This window comes from Apostichopus japonicus, chromosome 8, assembly GCF_037975245.1.
Source record: "Apostichopus japonicus isolate 1M-3 chromosome 8, ASM3797524v1, whole genome shotgun sequence".
Lineage (NCBI taxonomy): Eukaryota > Metazoa > Echinodermata > Holothuroidea > Aspidochirotida > Stichopodidae > Apostichopus > Apostichopus japonicus.
In genome coordinates this window covers 28,625,162-28,645,935 of record NC_092568.1, presented here as the reverse complement: position 1 = coordinate 28,645,935, position 20,774 = coordinate 28,625,162, and the positions used below count along the sequence as shown (strand labels likewise).

The 20,774-nt window shown below is 36.5% G+C and overlaps 2 protein-coding genes across 8 annotated transcripts in view; one reads left to right on the top strand and one right to left on the bottom strand.

The window, feature by feature from the left end:
- The window catches only part of LOC139971454 (lysosomal-trafficking regulator-like), an 85,231-nt gene extending 78,768 nt beyond the window's left edge, over nucleotides 1–6,463 (top strand). For 6 of the 7 annotated variants that reach the window (XM_071977936.1, XM_071977940.1, XM_071977937.1 and 3 more), the window contains 6 exons: nucleotides 776–874; nucleotides 1,862–2,004; nucleotides 2,641–2,756; nucleotides 2,965–3,127; nucleotides 3,428–3,493; nucleotides 3,839–6,463. In XM_071977936.1, coding sequence (XP_071834037.1) covers nucleotides 776–874; nucleotides 1,862–2,004; nucleotides 2,641–2,756; nucleotides 2,965–3,127; nucleotides 3,428–3,493; nucleotides 3,839–3,962 — 711 coding nt within the window. In that variant the 3' untranslated portion in view covers nucleotides 3,963–6,463. Of the gene's footprint in view, nucleotides 1–775; nucleotides 875–1,503; nucleotides 1,594–1,861; nucleotides 2,005–2,640; nucleotides 2,757–2,964; nucleotides 3,128–3,427; nucleotides 3,494–3,838 lie in introns of those variants that run through there. The other variant, XM_071977941.1, reaches the window with a different exon arrangement.
- Nucleotides 6,464–7,674: 1,211 nt separating this feature from the next.
- On the bottom strand, nucleotides 7,675–20,595 carry LOC139971455 (stress-induced-phosphoprotein 1-like). The gene is made up of 9 exons (XM_071977943.1): nucleotides 20,373–20,595; nucleotides 18,430–18,556; nucleotides 17,573–17,675; nucleotides 16,851–16,971; nucleotides 12,780–12,876; nucleotides 12,309–12,470; nucleotides 11,228–11,331; nucleotides 10,707–10,879; nucleotides 7,675–9,407 (listed from the first exon to the last, which is right to left on the bottom strand). Exons 1-9 carry the CDS (start codon nucleotides 20,388–20,390, stop codon nucleotides 9,335–9,337), a joined length of 978 nt encoding a protein of 325 aa, XP_071834044.1. The 5' UTR covers nucleotides 20,391–20,595; the 3' UTR covers nucleotides 7,675–9,334.
- Between the last annotated feature and the right edge of the window lie 179 nt (nucleotides 20,596–20,774).

Here is a 20,774-nt window from a genome sequence, read left to right as displayed (position 1 = left end):
TTTTTCACCCTCTTGTTCGTGAGAGAGAGAAAACAATATTCTGTGCCCTGTAAGAGACTGACATAGTTTATGCATTGTACCGTACTATGGCTGTAAATTACTTCCATAGTGGTAATATCTCCAGGATTGCAAATATTCATTTCTTGGTGGTTTGTCATTTCATCTGTTAAGAGAGAACCCACATCTGATGAGCCTGGATCTTGAAGGGAACTTTATAAAATGTGTCGGGGGAAGTTTCCTACAAGTCTGTATATTTGATAAAGACTTACAGTGCTTTAATTTCACTCACTGACTGCTTCTGCCACCATGTGTTGTTATGGTTATGAGAGTCAATGCATCATTATTTCGTTGTATTCCTCTGGCGAGGAAGTGAGAAGGGGAACCTAACATGGTACATTCAGTTTGTGTCAAACTTTTTCCTCTTATCCTCTCATCCACATGAAGCAAGCCTGGACATATTAACAATGCCAGAAATACATTCATAGCCATACTATCATCTAGCCTTGTGCAAAATTTACAAAGTCTACATAAGCTATGAAATTACAAAATTTGTTGGTATGAAACGAGAAAATCGACAAACAGCATCATGTTTTATCATCATTTAAAGAACAGGTTACACGGATATCCATATACAGGTTTCATATGCTGGATTTTTGGCCATGTATAAAAACGAAAGACGTGTTCTTTGTGAGGAAAGTCTGGGATTAATATAAACAATGACAATCATTTATTGATAATTTAATTATTGATGATTGATTATTGCTTTTCCCTTAAGGTGGTATGCTGTGCTTCCTTACCCGACTGTCGTCTGTTGTTCGTTGCATGTAAGTCTGGTGTTATTTTGGCCTACAGAACCAAGTACAGTCAAGAAAAGGTATGGACAAAAAGTCTGGGTTATGTTGGGTAAACAATCATCATAGAATAAAAAATGGATAACGTGTTTGAAAAGGCGAAATAATCTGACCGTTTTTTAACTATATGTCAAAGGTAAAAGCTGGAAATCTATCTGTCCTCATTCATATGGCTTAGGGGTGTAAGTAAGAACTTTACCGGCATTTAATAAACTGTTTCCTTTCTAATTATGATGTTGAGTTTGCATTTACTTGGAAATGACAGAGCCAGTCTACTTCACAATTAGTAAACCAGAAATGTTTATAACAGCCACAACCCAGTATTTGAAATACAAAGATGGCCGTAGAGCCAGACGTAAATGCTATGAAAGTTTTGTAAAACTTGCCTACGTATTTGTTTTTGAAAAGGAGCAGTTTTTGTCTTGAGGTAATGAGCATCTGGTGTTACACTATTAAAAAGAAAGTTATCCACAGAACACTTTGTGCCCGTACAGTTGTATGGTTAGAAATGTGTCCTGTTGTTATACACAATACCCAGCTCCTTCTAGCTTGATTTATGTTAATCATGTATTAATGGGAACTGTATCATTTATACTACTTGTCTGGATACTTGTGGTTGCCTCCATCTAATCCTCCAACTCTCTCGTTATAGCTCTGCGGTTTACATCTGAGAGGTTGTATGGGTAAGGAAGGTGTACTGTTATACACAACACCCAGCTCCTTCTAGCCTGATATATGTCAATCATGTATTAATGGGAACTGTATCATTTATACTACTTGTCTGGATACTTGTGGTTGCCTCCATCTAATCCTCCAACTCTCTCGTTATAGCTCTGCGGTTTACATCTGAGAGGTTGTATGGGTAAGGAAGGTGTACTGTTATACACAACACCCAGCTCCTTCTAGCCTGATATATGTCAATCATGTATTAATGGGAACTGTATCATTTATACTACTTGTCTGGATACTTGTGGTTGCCTCCATCTAATCCTCCAACTCTCTTGTTATAGCTCTGCGGTTTACATCTGAGAGGTTTGAAAGCGAGTCTCTACGGCCATACAGGAGCCATTACCGCAGTGCGAGTCTGTCGCCCGTACAGTATACTCGTCAGTGCAAGTCAAGATGGAACCTGTATCATATGGGACCTTAATAGGTTAGTCTTGTGATTATCAAATATCACCAAGAATATGTTTAATATAAACTGCAAGATCACTCATATAACATGACTGCCATTTTTAAATGTCGCTGCTTCTCATATTTGCAACTACGTTCTTTTGGTAGCCCCTGGTAGAATGTTCAGTCAAATGGTAATTATTTTTGGGGTTTTTTTTTTATCACAATGTTTGCATTTTTTTATCAAAATACCTGAACAATTTGATGCCGTCCATATCCGATTCGTCCGATCCCAACTTTCCTTTGTCTGTGTTTGTCTCACTCAGCATATGAAGATGATCATACCAGGATCGGAAACATCCGGCTTTCTAACTTAATTTTGATGCAAAATGAAAAAGCTCAGAAATTGTGGAATTGCTTCCCAGAGTTTGGTTGGACCCAAAAATGTTGGGATTTGACTGAATAAAAATTCTAAATACTCTTCACAGTGCATATGAAGTGTCTTGTTTATTGTTGTTGGTACACACAAACAGTTAATAACACAACTCTTCTAGCTTTAGGTAGATAGATGCATTAAAATTCTAATCTGGAGTAGATATCATCATATCAAAAGCTGAGTATTTTCTCATTCAGCTTTAGATTATCATAGTTTGTTGTTTTATTTTACTTTTGACAGATTATGCTATGTTAGAAGTCTTTGCAACAAGACTGGACCCATCAGTCCTGTGACTACTGTGGAGGTCAGTGATGTTAGTGGAGACATTGCGTCCGTAACTAATACACAACATGGTGGTAAGTATTATTTCACCCAAAAAGTACCATTTATTCTAAAATTAAACAATACCACTTGTTGTTGTCGCCCCCTACCCCCCCTCCCAAAAAGAAAAGCTTACAATTGTTAAAACTATTTTTGAAGTGAATCCACTACATGTTCTTTGAAAGTATTTCCCATCATCAGTTTCCCTTATTTTGCTCTTCTTGTATATTTTTTCCAACTCAGGTTTGAATTCCTCCTCGAGTGAGTTGACATTGTGGTCCATCAATGCTCGGATCATCGGTCGTGTAACCTCTGAGAGTACCATCTTATGCCTGGCATTCTCCCTCAGTCCAGCAGGTGTATCCATCAATTCTGTGGTCGCTGGTTGTCAAGATGGGAAGATGAGGTATGTCAACAGCTGTTTCTGAATCATGGTTCTTAATCTTCCCTTGTCTCTCTTTCACCAATTTCAAAAAATTAAAATCAGTTTGTTTTGGATTTTCTCAATTAAAATTGTCTGCTAGTGGAAATCTCTTTTCTCAACTGTGCAGTTGTAGGAAGTAGGTTTGTTGATCGGTACCCAAGTTCATTAATAATTCTTAACTGTGCCTTATTGAGTTGAATGAGTTCAATTGTGTTTCTATTAATTTAGATTAAGATCTTCTTGTTTAATTTGTTTTTTTGAAATTCTTGTTTTTATCTTCAGGTTTTGGAGTTGTCTTGACTTAAGTCCTGTAAGAACGCTGCATTGCGAAGACAGACCTATCAAATGGTAAGAAATACAGCCATTCTTTCTATTTTCTTCTTTTTTTTGGGGGGGGGGGGCTTCCACAAAAACATATTTCTTTAAGTTAATGGTTTCTTGTTAAAAAAAAATGTCCATGTTATGTAAGATTTTTCTAGGAGCATAAATGTGAATTTTAAATAGAATTGGGGAATTTTAATGTCCTTTCTTCAGATTGAGACTTCAGATACAGGACAAGGGTTTGCATTAGATACGAATGAAAACCTGTAACGCACCACTCTGAAATATTTTAAGAAAAAAAGATTATTTTCGTTATCGTAATTTTCTTCCATCCCATGTTCACTGGTGTCAACTTTCCTTCCTTATCTCCAGCTTGACTTTCACTCAGGACTCCAACTTCCTGTTTTCTTCAGACAGCAAAGGTTTGGTTGTGGCTTGGGGTAAGAAGGACCACAGGGGCAAAAGACCGGGGCTAGAAACATTCCTACCTTCATGATAGAGTGAAAATAATGGCGAGTCAAAGATGATGTGAAAGAGGATCATTATCCAACCGGAGTTTTTTATAACTGGTATATGCCCATCTCTGTAGGCCGCATGCACTAAACATCTCTCTTCATTATTAATGTTCCTGTAAAGGCCAAACCGTTTTACTCTGAATGAATGAAAAGAAAGCTGGAAAATGTCTCAGATTTCAAATTGGTTCCGGCTTATTTTTTATACATTTTTACTTGTGATGGGTTTGAAGCAGTTCAAAAGAGACTTGGTAAAGAACAATACATATTTGTGAAGACAGTTTACTATACTAGGATCCTGACTTGACACCCTCTGAATCCCACCCCTCTGACCCCCTCCACTAACCAGGCATGGTTGTAGATTATTTGAATCTCGTGTTGGTAGACCACTACTGTGTTCTAAACTCTCATCCCATCTGTCAAAAGGCACAAAATAGAAATTGCTGGGATATTCCAGTTTCAACTTTCGTCTTTACTACAAAGTATGTGTAGCAATCGTCTATGTTTTCAGATCTAAAGGAGTTTGTTTTACGAACCTGTTTTACATTATTTCAATTTAACAGTGCCTTTATTCCTGTCGTAAATTATTTGTGGAGGAATTTGATCTGTAAATCACAGGTTGAGATTGGTCGATTATGTATGTCTTTCATTTTATTGGCCTTTTTTTGTGTGGCCATTTTGCAGGCCAGACACATTTCTTTCTTTCTATTGATGTAATTTCATTCTTACCAAAAGACTGTTCTGTTCTTTGTTTGTGTTTTAATGTGTGTGTGTGTACTTGCTGTTTGTATGAATTTCAATTTATCAGTCAAAAGTTAATACTATAAATTAAGAATTAAGCCAAAGGTTTTATATGCTATCATTTGAATTGTCTTATAGTGACACAGCTGGTCTTCTTTGTCTGTTCCCATGTTTCCTGTGTCTTTTTGTTGTTGTTGTTGTTAATTCTGATATTAGACTTCAGAAAGCAAGCTAGGTGGGAATGATATTGGAAGTTTGCACTTTTCAAACACAAAGTTGTGCTGTATCCACATATCATTGATTCAAATCATTTACTTTTATTAATCTATTGTTTATCTGCCAGTTGATTATTGCACTTTGTGATCAATCTTTTCAGTTTAATATGTCTCCTTTTATTTTCACATTTGTTTCTCTTTCCTTCAAAGTTTATGTAACATCCAATTTACAAAATATGGTAGAGGTTTGTATTAATGTTGAATTTATAGGTTATGCAAGATACTTATTTTAGCATCTATGCAAAGAAAACTTGATATGACAAAAGCAAAACTTAACAAAATGGTAAAAAAAAGGGGGGGGGGGAGGAGTGAACTTGAACCAAGTTTGTTAATTCAAACTTGAAATTTGTGTATATGCAATAAGGAATCATTACAAATGAATGTTGTATTAACCTATAATATTTTGAATCATAGATACTAACTTTTAATATCTGTGCTAGAAGTAGCAGAACCATATGGAGAGAGAGATACAAGCAGAAAAAGCTTTCTCTTCCCAGAATTGCATAAATTCCATTTTGAGGAGGAGACGTAATGATGTTTTCTTTCTTGTTAAATTTAAGTTTTAATTATATCACACAGAGACTGTACCTCTGCCCCTCCCCCTTTACTCTCCATTGTTCAAATTCCATAGCTAATGTGACAAGTGTCAAACATGCAAACTCACAGGCTATTCAAATGTCATTTCTTGAATTTGACATTTATCACCATTCCTCCATATAGATTCCTTTTCAAGCATGAAATGGGTAAATGAATCATGCCCCGTGTTTAAATTAAGAAAATGCCACAATATAAACATTGTTGTGTTTCCTTTCATGAAAAAAGAGGCCATGCTTTTCCCAGGGTGTGGACTTTACCAGAGTATCAAAATTTGTCACCTTTGGGACATGACGGCGTTGGTGAATCTCTGAGGGTGGTGAATGGAGGGATTAATTTATAGGGATATGGTGTCAAACAGATCAAGTAGCAGAAGAGAGGGACAGTGGTAGAGAGGGGAAGGGGGGGGGGTTAGAGGAACAATTTCCTTTTTTATAGGCATTATTTTGTTGTTTTTAAGCAAACCTAAACTGCCTCTCTTTTTGCTGCCATCCAAAACATTTGTGTTTCTCCGACTCATTTATTTGCAGCACCTATTATTTGATAGTGCAATTATGTTGAGTTCACAAAGACCACCTCCAAGGATTGTATGGCAGAACTTTACTACTGAAATCCATGGTTCATTTATAATGACCATTTGTATATTTAACAGTGTGGTTATTCTTGAGTTTGCGTTCTCGGTAATACACTTAAAAATAAGTACTTTTAAGTAATTATTGATAAGTTCTTCATGTGTACAAATTTAGTAATCATCCCCTGTGTGGTTATGTATGAGCTTTCATAGACTTTTTAAAATAATTCCACTGAGAAATTGAAGATTTATCATGAGAATTACACACCGAGACAGAGGTGTAATAAATGAGAGAAAGAAAGTACTTGTCAGATTTCTTTCGTTTTGAGGTGATTCGTGCTCTAATATTTTAGTCATTTTTAGAACTTGTGCATGCAAGGTGCCATTTCTGGGACACGAACAAATATTGAGACAAACATGAAAAGTTATGGCACAAACATTACCAAACGGGAGCGTAATGGTTTCTTCCTGGAAATGACTGAAAGTGCTTTGGTGAGGACATGGCAACATGTATACTACAGGGATTGGAAAATCCTCTTATTTCTTTGGAATATCGTTATCTTCAGAGTATCCTACGATTCCTTTGATTTGCCTCTTTGTTCTTAATCTTTCGACCATCGCTGTTTGCGACCTCTTCTTAAGTAGGCCATGAATTACATACAGGTTACGATCTCGATATTCTTGAGCATTTTATATTTCAATCGTTTTGAAGTTTGGAATTGAGAGTAAATTTGCATTTCTCTTGTTCAGAACTATTGTGTGATCTGTATTTTACTAATTCCCCTCCCTCCCCCCCCCCCCCCTGCTGGATGAAAAATTATTTTGGTAGGGATCTATTTTATTTGCAATCACTCAAAGAGAAGAAACAGACATTGCTCAGTGTGATCATGAAATTTATGTTAAATTTTGACAAATTACATACAACACATTTTCCTTATTTCACAGCCTTAAAATATTGTTCTGTTATTTTTTTTTACATTTGGGTAAACAATGTCACTAAATGTGTCGAGTAATACTCAAATATGTAAATTAAGTGGGCCTGACGTTTCGATCCTAGCAGGATCTTCTTTGGGGGCTGAATGACAAGAGTGTCACTTTTACATTCTCTTACACAGATGCTTTAGTGGATTTCCCAGAACCTCTCTATATTCATGGTGTTTCCCTAAAAAAAAATTGTCATTAAAATTCATATGGATACATCATGATAGCTTAGTAGTTGCAACCATTGCCATAATGTACATAAACAGTGAGTACATTGTATTGATCCAAAAGTTCACAAATAACAGAGACTGAGTTGCTTTAAGATGTTTTTTCAAGCTGTAGATACTGATATGCGATACATGAGAGAACAGCAGCATATTTTGTTTTACATGGTACAGTATGATCACTTTCCTCTACTTAAAGATTGCATTGTTCTGTGATTTATTCCCTCTACACCCTTCCCTCACATCCTCCCCCCCCCCCAACACCCCCAATGACAGGCAAAACACAGAGAGAGGAAGGGAGATGTGCTAATGAATCATACAGACATGTATGTATTTTGACGATTCAATGTACAAATAGATCCATGCATATAAATGGAGTAACTTTAAATGGAGTAAATTTTTATGACTGACAAAAGAGGCGGACTTAACCGGTCCGGCAATCCCAAAGCAATAGGGTGGCATAAATAGTCAATATAATCATATTGGATGTTTAGTACACTTGTGAATACGTTTATTATCCAATATTGTGGGCCTTTAACATGTAAGGGTTGAGGAGCCCTTACTACTTCATTGCTGGCAATGCCTGTGGTGGAGAAGAGGGGGTAAGCAATTAGTGACCCCTTCCTGCCTAGGGGCCCACATTCCTTTCAGTAAACCCCTGACTCTAAGTATGCTTGTGAAATTTGCAACTCAGTTACACAAATCAAGGAGACAGTATCCTTAACTTTAAATGATATCACATGACTTATCTAAAGACTAACATACAAGAAAATTCATCTAAGGAGACATACACCCCTTCCAGGAAGGTAAACCCACCGAAATCTTTTAAATGTGTACGTGTGTGTGTTCCTCATTTCTAAAAACATGACAGCGCATAACTCTCAATAACAGAGTTTTGTTACACAAACAACAATGTTTGGAATTTAAATACATCAACTGAAAGAAGAAAGGTTTCTTTCAAGAGTGAACAAAAACAAAAATAAGAATGGTGATAGCTGAAAGCCGCCTAATAACTTTAGGAATATTTTAAAGAGACGCCATTCATGGCACATCACACATTTGAAACCTATTCTTCAGCATTCTGGCAAACAGACTTTGCTAGCCTAGCATGCTTCCATTATACTACAATTGGCCTTCTATTGGTTGGATGTTAAGGGGGGTCTGTCATAATATATGATTATTTTATTATAAAGTAATTATGGGTGTTCTCTAAATTTGCATACTGTGCTATACATATATGTAACTACACTGACAGACACTGTACTTGCAATGTTTCGAAAAATGGCAGATTGCGAACCAACTTTATTTTTGGTGCAAGTTTGAATCTCACATCACGAAAACAGTTAAAATTTGATGCAGACACAGTACAATGAACTATTTAATGGAGTATTACTTGTGAAAATTACTATCATTTCTTGTCCATATGACCTTGGCATGTATATATATATATATATATATATATTTATATATATATATATATATATAGATATATATATATATATTTATATAGCTTTCAGAGCAACGTCCATCTACATACAGCTTTTCAGAGCAATCTGCATTTTGTAAAACAGTTTTGAGATTTATGTTGTTTCTTTCTCATAGAGTACTGAAAATATTATGGCTCTGTGCAAAGAAACTGCTATACAACAACCATGATCCGTCCTTTCTGAATAGCATTTTTTTCACTTTTTTCATTTTTTTCGCTGCGACTGGACAGTACTCTTATGCAAAATACAGATAGATGTTGACTGTGGTCATAAACATTAAATATCATACACTCAAGAGCTGATCCAACCAAAATGTGAACTCATACAGAATGATATTAGTCATTTACAACACACACAGTAACAATACTTTTTACAAAACTGAACAATTCACTCGACAAACTTGACTTATTAAAACAATAAGAGGCTTAGAGAAAGTAAATAAATGGAAAAACAAACTTATATGACTGGTTACTCTGGCCTTCATCAACGAAGAGCAATTAGACCAGAAGATATTAGCTTATTGATTTTCTCGGCTATAACTGGATTTTTCATGTGTCTGAAAATTGAGAAAAAAAGAGAAGAAATGAAGGTTTCATTTTCTCATAATTACAATCCTGCATAAACTTTAAATACATTGCACAAAGAAAAATGAAATCTCAAAGAGACACTAAAACTGTCAAAATTATGCAAGGAAACATACTTTGCTTCGTCATTACGAATATAACTCTTTCCTTCAATTTTGCAGTCTACTCTGGTTATTATCGTCATGCTCAACAGCAACTTTATGAGGTATTTCCTCTACTTCAAATAGCTTGTGACTAGTCAGCAACAAGACCTACTTGTTAAAGGCAGTCACAATGTGTACCACAAATCTTACAAAGCAGGGCGAGGCCTACCGATATCTGTTATCAAAGTTGTCGTACACTTGGATCAACAGTTCATTGGTCCTGTAAAATCTTGACCTCAAATACATAACATTGAGAGTCGATGCACATGGTGAACGATTTCTCGATGTCATGGATTCAACTGCCATAGAAGCATTTAACGAATCGAGGGTACTTGCCAAAAGAGATCTTCACAAATTACACGCTCTGCTTCAAACAAATTTTTTGAGAGAGAGGAAAAGCCTGAAGTGCACTTGAGTGAAGTCTGTGACAGATCTTATGAAACGGTGCTTGGAATACTGATTGCGTTAACTTTTCGACCCAGCATATGCCTAATGAAAAGTCATGAACAGTAAGGTCAAGCAAGCCATCTTTTCATGCATTTGAGCAGTGTTTTGAACAAGAACGTTAATGTTGGATTTTTCATTCCCTGGATCTCTGCGAAATTGGCCTACATTTTGGCATCTATGTTGTCATGAATGTGTAATTATTTAGTAGAAACAAAACGTTGTTAAGTTTGTAATGGAATGCATTAATGCGACTTTCAACACTGACCAATGGTGAGATATTGTAAAACTGTGCCTGTTGTGGACAAACCTTTACTGTGCCTCTAAAAAAATAGCAGCATTTTTGCTCATGGAATTAAAATTTAATATGATTCTCTGACCTACATCAGGAGAAAACTTGGAATTGTATTGTTGCTTTAGTTTACAAATGGTGAACAGGCGGGTATTCTTTTGTGAGGATGATGGCAGGGAGGATGGAGGGAGGATGAAAAGAATGGAGGGAGATTGATAGAGAGAATGGAGGGGAATGCATGGGCAGGTGATGGGGGAGGATGGAGGGGAAGGGGGTGCAGGGGATGATTATGGAGGGGATGAGGATTGAGGGGAGGAGGCTGGGGTGGGGCGAGATGGGGTGGGGAAAGGGAAGAGGGTTTGAGTACAGGAACAAATGAGTCATAAACTTACTCTATGAGGGCTTCTGGGTTGTCTTGCATCTGCTCAAGGATCATCCTCATAGCTGGATCCCTCATGATAGACTGGATTTCAGGATCAGCCATGGCCCGTTCTCTCACTTTCTCTGGATCTGTTGGAATTGTGTTCTGAGCGGTGAAACACCTCCTCTTACCTTCTTTTGCCTCCTGGAAAATCAAAGCAAATCATTATTTCAGCTTGTGCCTATCATATTTGTTGGCCATTTAATGATACACCATCTCTAGATTTGTTCTTAATACAGTAGAAAAGCAGCCAGGTAGGTTGCCACGCATTTACAAGTTGATGACTGTTAAAACGTCCATGGTCATCCCTGCCAGTGATGCAGAGATATAAAATGGCAACGACAGATCACCTTCAAGTAACACACTTACACTTACTTGATCAAAAGCAGCTGACACAAATTTAGAAGAAAAAGTAGCTTGAAATAAGTGGTGAGCTCTTTAGAACAGATAAATTAGATATCTTTGTTAAGTACTGAGATGAAATAAGCTTACTGTGCTGTTGGGATCCAATTCTAGGACCTTTTCATAAGCAGCAGATGCCTTTGAGTGTTCCTTGAGGGCAAACAAGGCGGTTGCTTTCCTCAGATAGCCTTTTGCTGCAATGTGAGAAAGAAACAAGAAATAATTAAGGCACTGCAAGGAGGACAAAGTAAGAATTCAATTTACATGCTTTATTGTCCTATAAAGTTTGATTAAAGTTTTAATTATCTAACACCAACCACACACACACTGCCCTGACTGGATCAATAAAACCAATCAATGCAACATCCAAAAATCATGGATATTCAGACAATGTGCATACATGTGCTTGAGATAGGATAGGTAAAATTCTATCAGTTTTAAGTCTCATCAGGGACACACAACGTGTAGCAACTTCCGACTGGTATTCAAATAGAATTTGGAGATAAATAGAATAATTACAACTCCAGTCTCTTTACAATTGAATACATGGCTCGCTGATAAACATCACTTTCGTTAACACCTCTTCAATTATCTTCTCTTACCAGGCTGTTGAAGGATGAACTTATTTCATGACAAAGGAATGTTAAGTACACAGCCAACATACATACAACAGGATGGACTTGATATTAAATAAATAATGAAAAAAGAATAAAAATAAACTCCACATCAGTTTTATTATATTAATTGCATTTCTTTTTCACACAAGGTCGAGAAAACATTTTCTGAAAAAAGAAAGAAAAAGAGGCTGTTTGAGGCATCAACGACGTTACCATAACAAATTACAATGTCATTAGCTTTCATTAGTTCTCTTATCTGCAATTTTCCAAACCCTGGAGTATTACAGACAATAATTGATTAAAGTAAGGCATCTTCAGGACATGTTTTTCAACAAAATATCTCTTTTTATACCTTTAGAAGGCCGTTAGAAGTCTGAGGCCATAAGACGAGAACAACTTTAGGCGTTTATGGCAGCTTGCCCACAAATCATGTACCATTCTACCCTGAGACAGTAGAGTAGCACTCCCGATCCAAAGACCACATACAGCAAAAAAGGAAGAAAAAAAGGAAAAGAGAAATAGACAGAAGTTGTGGATGTAACGACAGTACTCACCAAATTTTGGATCGAGTCGGATACATTCGTCGCAGTCTGCTAAAGCAAGTCTAAATTCGGCCAGTTTGGTGTAACAAGCCGCACGGTTGCTAAATATTTTCGCATCATCAGGGTTCCTCTGAACTGCCTCGTTGTATGATTTGAGAGCGGCTGGATAATCTCCTGCAGGAATGAGACACAAAGCTATGAAAATAACCAATCTGTCTGAGACTGAGATAGTCAAAGTCAGTCGTAGCATACGTTGCTTATTTGTTTGCTTGAGTCAGGTTCAGCGATTAAACTTTTGGAATTACATAAGGCTGTCCCAAATCTACTGTCAAGCCTCAGTCTACTTCAGAGTCATTATTACATGGATAATGAACCAAAGACTAACATTTACGAAGATGAAATCTCATCAGAACCCTAGCAATGAAAAAACTAGCGATCTAATTTAAATAACATGGTAGCGAAATGAGAGTGTCAGAACTTCACCTTTCTGGAAAAATTTGTTGCCTTTCTCCTTAGCGTCTTTGGCCTTTTCTGGGTCTATGTATGCTAATCTTTCTTTCTCTTTCAACTTCTTTTCTGCCTGTATGTAAGGAGTCAAAAAAGACATACCATTGAACTTACAGAGTGGATAAATGGCAGTAGCAAGTAGGCTTGCACGGTAAACCGGTTTTAGTACCGAAACCGTTTTTTTCCGACCGAATTTCGGTACTATTTTTTATTTTAAGAAAACCGAAAAACCGGAAAAACCGAAATGTGAATTGCAAATACTGGAGAAAAAAACAGTTTGTTGACTTTGGATTCTCCTATTTACTGTTCTTTTTGCAATATGAAAGTAAATTGCAACAAGACAAAGCTTTTCTGATAGACGACATTGTCAGCTACGATCCGCATACGCCATAACCAGTGCTTGAGGGTGGATAGCTAGGCCTAACATTAGGCTATGCAGCCCTTATATGCGTGCATCAGTTAGGTACCTTGTAGTATTGAACTGACCTTGGTGGCCAACGTTAGTAGTTGTGAGAAGTACACACTCAAATGACGAGATGCAGTTCAAAACAAATTGTTATATCCAACGTGTTTGTCCTCTTTGTGTTGTTCTTATTATTTAACTTCAATTTAATAGTAGAGGATACGGAGAAAATCTTTTCAAACACATTGATCACAGTTCGTGTTCAAAAAATGAACGTTAAAACTTTAAAGGTACATTGCGCAATCCACAATACCATACGACATGTACAGTCGCAGGGGGGGTGGGGGGGCTCTGTGAGTTTAACAACTAAGATGCAACAAGTAACATTAGAACAATCACGGGGGGGGGTGGCTCTGAGTTAAATAACTAAGATGCAACAAGTAACTTTAGAACAATCACGGGGGGGGGGGGGCTCTTAGTTTAACAACTAAGATGCAACAAGTAACATTAGAACAATCACAGTCCATTATTCACAAGAGACACCTGGCGTCAGACTTGAGTCAAGGAATATTAAAGGAGTAAAAATGTTGCATACATGGCTGGAAATTACAGATGTTGCTGTTGGGACAATTCTCCTTTGTACGCTAATAGATTTTATTTTCTTTGTAAGTTTCCTTTAAACATTTCTTCTTATCAGTTATCAGACAAGGCGTCTCTCAGTTGGTTTTTCGTTTACGTTGAAGAACACACGTTTCCAACTTAAACGTTAACAATTTATATTCTTTGCCGACCTAATCCCCGCTTTTGCCAGCGATATTTTTCAACTTGTACTTGAAAGTGTAGACAGTAAATTCTCTTCACTCCTTGAAGAGAAATTTATTTTACCGCCAAGATACCACCCGGGAACATGGCTAGAGCTTCGTGCAATTTGGTACTGTACCTTCATTGGACCAATCATATTGTAAGGCATTTTTTTTACGATCTCAAATTGGTCATAATGGGGTTTACGCTCGGCCCTCATCTCCGAAAATTAAACATGTAATTTAACATGACCGTGACATTTTTTTCTGGAACACGAATTTGAATTCGTGAAGTACAGTAAACACAAGACAAACGATACGTGTACGTGATGTTAAAACTTTAAGAAAAAATTTCACTAACACATTTCTTTTCAACATATTTACTTCAGTTTAGTTAACGTGGGTTATAAAATGAGAGTCATGAAGGCAGTAACATTTCTTGAATTTATTCTTCTTATTTTTAAACAATATACTGCGAACGAACAGACTTGAACTCGCTGTTGGTAAAGCTTCAAAAATACGCATCTTAGCGATCGAGATTTGGATGTTTGCAATGCAATTCGGGAGGGGGAAAAAAACCGGTTTTTGAGCCAGATTCTGTTTTTTGCTAGAGAAAAACCGGTTTTAAGTTTTCACGAAACCGTGCAAGCTTAGTAGCAAGCTAATGAGAATATTCCTTCCTTAGGGATGAAATAGATAAAGGAACAATTGCAAACCTGATATGTGATTCAACAAACAGTATAGAGTAGAGTGGTAGACTACAACATTGAGACCAAACTCAGGATAGCCTACATGGACAATTCTTATAAAAAAAAATATACTTTTTTTATCCCAATTCACATCATTCACAAAAAATTGTCAAATTGTTCTGCATTTTACATGGCTATCACAAAAAAATTCCGGTAATCAAGACAGGTGACAATGCTGATATAATCAAAGGAGTCAAAATACCAAGAAGGCCTTAAAGGATGACTTTAAGCAGAATTGATACATGTTAAAGTACAACAGAATAGAAACAAACTTTATTCGCTTTTCCAGATATTCAGTTTGAAACTATTATTAATGTATTGATGCTCCTTGAAGGCTACATTTATTATCATGATGATGATATGATGATGATGATGATGATGATGATCATGATGATGATGATGATGATCATGATGATCATGATATTATGATGATGATGATGATGATGATGATCATGATATTATGATGATGATAATGATGATATGATGATGATGATATTATGATGATTATATTATGAATATTATGATGATGATGATAATGATGATGATGATGATGACGATGATGATGATGATGATCATGAATGATGATGATATTATGATGATGATCATGATATTATGATGATGATAATGATGCTGATATGATGATGATGATACTATGATGATTATATTATGAATATTATGATGATGATGATGATCATGATGATGATGATGATGATACTACGATGATGATGATATTATGATGATGATGATCATGATATTATGATGATGATAATGATGATGATATGATGATGATGATGATATTATGATTATTATATTATGCAGGGATGTAAGTGCAGCCAAAAAAAAACCCCGGAAAACTATTCGGAGAAACCGGGGGAATGTCGTCCTAACACATCCTACTCCTAGCTCTGAATACTTACGCACTATCGTTATGTTAGGCTAGCTCAAAAGTATTAGCGCTAACACATCATACCCCTAGTTCTGACTACTTACACACTATCGTTATGTTAGGCTAGCTCCAAGTAACGAATACGTCACAGCGAAATCCGGAATAAAAAACAGTCTCACATTTGAAAGCGATCACTAATATCGACTATCATATGCGTATCCCGTAGATTTAGCCGCTCACAAATATCACAAGCGTTATTTCCGAAACTTATGTCGAGCACCAGCAGTTACGAATCAACGTGAATTAGGCAAGGTTTTTCAACGACAGAAATGAGCTATGGCGATTTGAAGTTCGCATGTACGCAACGATGTTCACATGGCACACACAATGTTGTACAGTGCAATGCGATGTGTAACAGGAAATGGTATTTTGGTTGATCGATGAGTGAAAATTGAAGTTAGCTTGCTGCAACGGGCCAGGCAATTTGGCCGCGTTGTGTCTTGATATTTGTACAATTTTGTGGAACTTTATTGGAATAAAAAAAAAACGGATTTCCGTAAAAATACGGAAGACTTACATCTCTGATTATGAATATTATGATGATGATGATGATGATGATGATGATGATGATGATGATGATGATGATGATGATGATGATGATGATGATGATGATGATGATGATGATGCTATTATGATGATGATGGTGATGATGATGCTATTATGATGATGATGATGATATTATGATGATGATGATGATGATGATGATGATGATGATGATGATGATGATGATGATGATATGATAATGATGATGATATGATGATATTATGATGATTATATTATGAATATTATGATGATGATGATGATGATGATGATGATGATGATGATGATGATGATGATGATGATGATGATGATGATGATGATGATGATGATGATGATGATGATGATGGTGGTGATGGTGATGATGGTGATGTTGAATATCTGCAGGCTTCAAGCTATGCAGCATTTCTGGACAAAAACCTCGACATGCAGCAGGCAACATATCGAATGTTACAACAGATACTATCTACTTGTGGAGGCAATTTTCTTTCAGAAAGTGCTGGTGATTATGTTGTTCATGGAAGCACCATATGCACTCTGACAATGACTGTGCAGTGTCTAAAACTCATTAATATACTGTTACATATCTGACAATCAAAACGTGGTGGTTACCGCAATTTTTCTTTTCTGCACATCGGGCACTCTTTGTTCTACCAGAGATTTATTATAAAATTCAATGGCTTTTGCATAATTTTCCTCTTTTTCATAGGATGTGGCAATTCTCTGGTAGGCCCTAGAGGAGAGAGAAAAAAAATAACAATTTTAAGGTATATTACATTCAATAATGTTCTTTCAACAAATCAACATTAGAACATAACTCATTCATTGACTAAATAGACTGTTTACTGCACAACATCAATCAGGAAAAGACATCAAATCTCAAGTTTTTTGTTAAAGTCTATAAAAAGATACAAGAAAGTATCAACTTGTCACAGGAATTCACTTCACATTTTCTACTTAAATCAAGAGATCAAGAACTGATTCATAAATGTTGTATACATTGTTACTGATAAACACTACCAGTATAAGGTGACACAAAACAACATTTCATATTTTTGGAGTAACAACATTTACATAAACCATCTGCTTAAGAGATAAAAAAGCATAGAAATATATAAAGAGACAGAAAAGACATTCGGTCTAAAATTTGCTGGAAGTTTTCTCTCGTCAAAGGGAAAATGTGCAAATATAACAAAATTGACAGCATAAAGTTTTCACAACATTGATCAATTCACTTTCAGAAGATGGGAGGTACAGTAGCATGTTAATCTGCCAATCACATATCTAGCGATCTAACGTAAAACATTTCTATTTCCTACAGTAGCTCCACTCACTTTGCTAATAAACTGTAGTCGCATCTGTTCTCTATGCCTACTTCTATTGCTTTCAGACAATCTTCTCTGCACTTCTCTTGATCCCCTTTCTCATAATAGGCAGCTGAGATAAGAACAAAAAAATGGGGCAAAAACACAAAATTTTGTTACTATTTTAGAGAGGAAGAAATAAAACACAAACACAATTGAGAGAAAAACTAGTCTTGATCACTACAATACTTCAATAGTCTGTTGTTGTAGTTAATAGTAAAGAATCTTAGCATGTAAAATGCAAGTTCAATGTTTGCAAGTTAAAATATGTTTAGGATGTATAAGGCTATATTATGAAAAATATTAAAAATTTGTCTTTGCATTTAAATTGCAGCAAACTTATACTTCCATATCTTCCTTTAAAGGAAAATTGGGTATATACTTGAAAGCTTAAATCTAATACTTTAGTCTGCCAAACTGAATAAGGGAATGATGAAATAAGAGATAACCTTCAGGATTTGCAAAAAAAAGAAGAGAAAACATGATTATAAAAGAATTATATAACATAATAAACTTTGTAGTAATTTTTTACTTGGGGGAGGGGGGGGGGGGGTTCTGGACTAAATGGTGTGGAAGTATGAAACAGTATGAGAAGGTAGGTTAAATAAATCTCTCTTGACAACAACGATGACATAGTATGTAAACATGTGTCAGTAGTACACATGCAGCTTGGTCCAAATAACAGAACAATTTTACCAACATGTAGTATTAAACATGTAATACTTAAATTGTACAGAGCAAGATAGAAACAAATGGAGTAACACAATTCACCCTGAAAAACCATTGTCAAATTTTTTCATGCTAATATTTTTCATACTGTTTAATACCTGCTCTGTTAGTGAAGAACACAACATTGGTCCCGTCTAGCTCAATGGCCTGCGTGTACAGACTAATAGCCTCGTCCAACTCTTTCTTCTTATAAGCTTCGTTACCTTTGGCTTTTAATTCTAGCGCCTGCAAACAGAATTTTGAAAAGAGAGCTTATATAAGGACATAACATCATAAAATAAGATCTAGGAAATCCTTAAAATGATTTTGTCAGAACATTAACATGTTCAATCAAATGCTTTGGATACTTATGTTTAAATCAACCACAGCATATAACATAAACAACGATGTATGTAAAATACTTGGATGTTATACCATATTGACAGAAATGAAATGATTTTATGCAAAAGCAATCACAGAGGCTTGCATAAATGATACAAAGTTGCTATTTTTACGACCAAGAGTAACAATAATTTCCGGTTAAGAGTTGGTGTGTATATCTAGCACACACATACTTTGTGACTGCTGTAGGCCCTAGAGTGCTTTACGAAATCACATTCAAGTCAACACCAAACTTCTACTGAATTAACATGGGTAGTATATTTTTTCTTTTTTATGGAGGGGGGGGGATGATCATTCAAGGTTGACTCTGTAGTGTAATAAGCATTTTTAAGTAAGTCTTTAAAGTCTTCACATTTCCACTGCGAAGTGATTATTTGCAGGGCAGCCCGGCGAATAAAGTACATAGACACCTTATTCGCAGGGCTGTGACGATTTTGAAAATAGGTTTATTATTAGGTTTTGCTATTGATACCAGTCAGTTTAAGGGCCTTGAAAAAGCCAACCTTTTGGGCCCAAATAGTCTTAGCCACTTCATAAGCTAATTTTTGGAGCCCCAGCAGTTCAAGTTTAAAAGCTTATTATAAGGGAGCTTATCTTGGGATTCCCCAAAAGCCGATATTGCCTGAAAGCCAATATGGTCAAAGGTGTGACACCCCCCCCCCTCCCACACCTTATGCAAATGAGCAGTCACTCTGCAAAAACAAAGGTGAAAATGATCGAGGGATGACATTTTTATGTTGGCGGTACTAATGCTAGACTGGTTCAATCTTAAGGCCCTAGGCTCCCAAAACCAATCCTAACAGCATTAAGATAGGAATCCCAAAGGCCAATAAATTCCTCAAAATATAGAGGCTCCCAATTAAGACTCTCAAAACGATAGCTGGTGCCCAAAAGCAAACTTGAATAGCCCCAAAAATTACTGAGCCCGTTAACCCAGTCTAAGGCTGCCCTGTGAATAAGGTGTATGTGTCTGGCTATTCGCAGGGCAGCCCTGCAAATAAGATGCTTGTGTCTGGCTATTCACAGGGCTGCCCTGCGAATAAGGTGTATGTGTCTGGCTATTCGCAGGGCTGCCCTGTGAATAAGATACTTGTGTCCGGCTATTCGCAGGGCTACCCTGTGAATAAGGTGTATGTGTTTGGCTATTCGCAGGGCTGCCCTGCGAATAAGCCCCACCTTTCCACTGGACATTACACTGCATTCAGAACATTACACACAAGTCAACATGTGCACAGTGATACCCACACTCCACAGCGATCCTTTAAATTTCCCTGTAACTTGTGCAGATGCGAATGTTTCTTTGACAATTGCAACTCATGATGTAAAATCATGAGAAAAACCCTGGTAACACATCAATTCGATGTTAAAGCTTCTGGTCTGGGCAGTTTGTTTTTCGAATTCAAAGTTTTGCTAACATTGATTGCTTTGGACAAGCACTTTAAGCATTGTATTCGGGTCTGAGTGTTTGTGTCTTCAGTTTTTTTCCCTCTCTTTATAGGGTCCTTGATGGGGACTTAAGTGTCCCTCCTGATCCTTTTTTCTACTAAACTAAACTAAACTAACATGGCTTTCAGAAATCAGAGTCAATTAGGAATAGGACCTAGGCCTACGTTAAGCCTAAGTTACGTTACACAAGCTGCAGGCTCAGTTGCATACTCACCTTCTCTTTGTCTGTCATATTTGTTTCGTTGATTGGATAAATGAAATGGCAATATAAACTTTCAGCTTCAATGTACTTCTAAGACTTTAGAATGAGAAGAATTGTGAATTAAAGTTTTGATATATTTTGCCTTTCGAAAATATGCACGGTTGTACCAACTATACTATCACACAGTCTCACAGCTAAAATGTCGTCTGTTCATGTGGTTGTGCGTTTAGTTACCAGTCGAGCATGCATATATGCCATGCGTCGGACAGAAAGTTCTAGTAAATACTCGGATCATGTGGAGTAGTTCCGTGTTTGAATAGAGCGTAAGCCATAAAATCATTGGTTGACAAACCAACCAGACCTAGTAAGAGAAACTGAGTGTTGTCGACCGTGTGTGTAGTACACAGAAATTCG

What these genes read in the sequence shown, in the direction of transcription:
- LOC139971455 (XM_071977943.1), bottom strand. An exon ending in GTTCTTCACTAACAGAGCAG is followed by an intron (nt 17,676 to 18,429) that starts GTATTAAACAGT and finishes TTCTTATCTCAG; the next exon opens with CTGCCTATTATGAGAAAGGG. An exon ending in AATTGGATCCCAACAGCACA is followed by an intron (nt 10,880 to 11,227) that starts GTAAGCTTATTT and finishes TTGATTTTCCAG; the next exon opens with GAGGCAAAAGAAGGTAAGAG.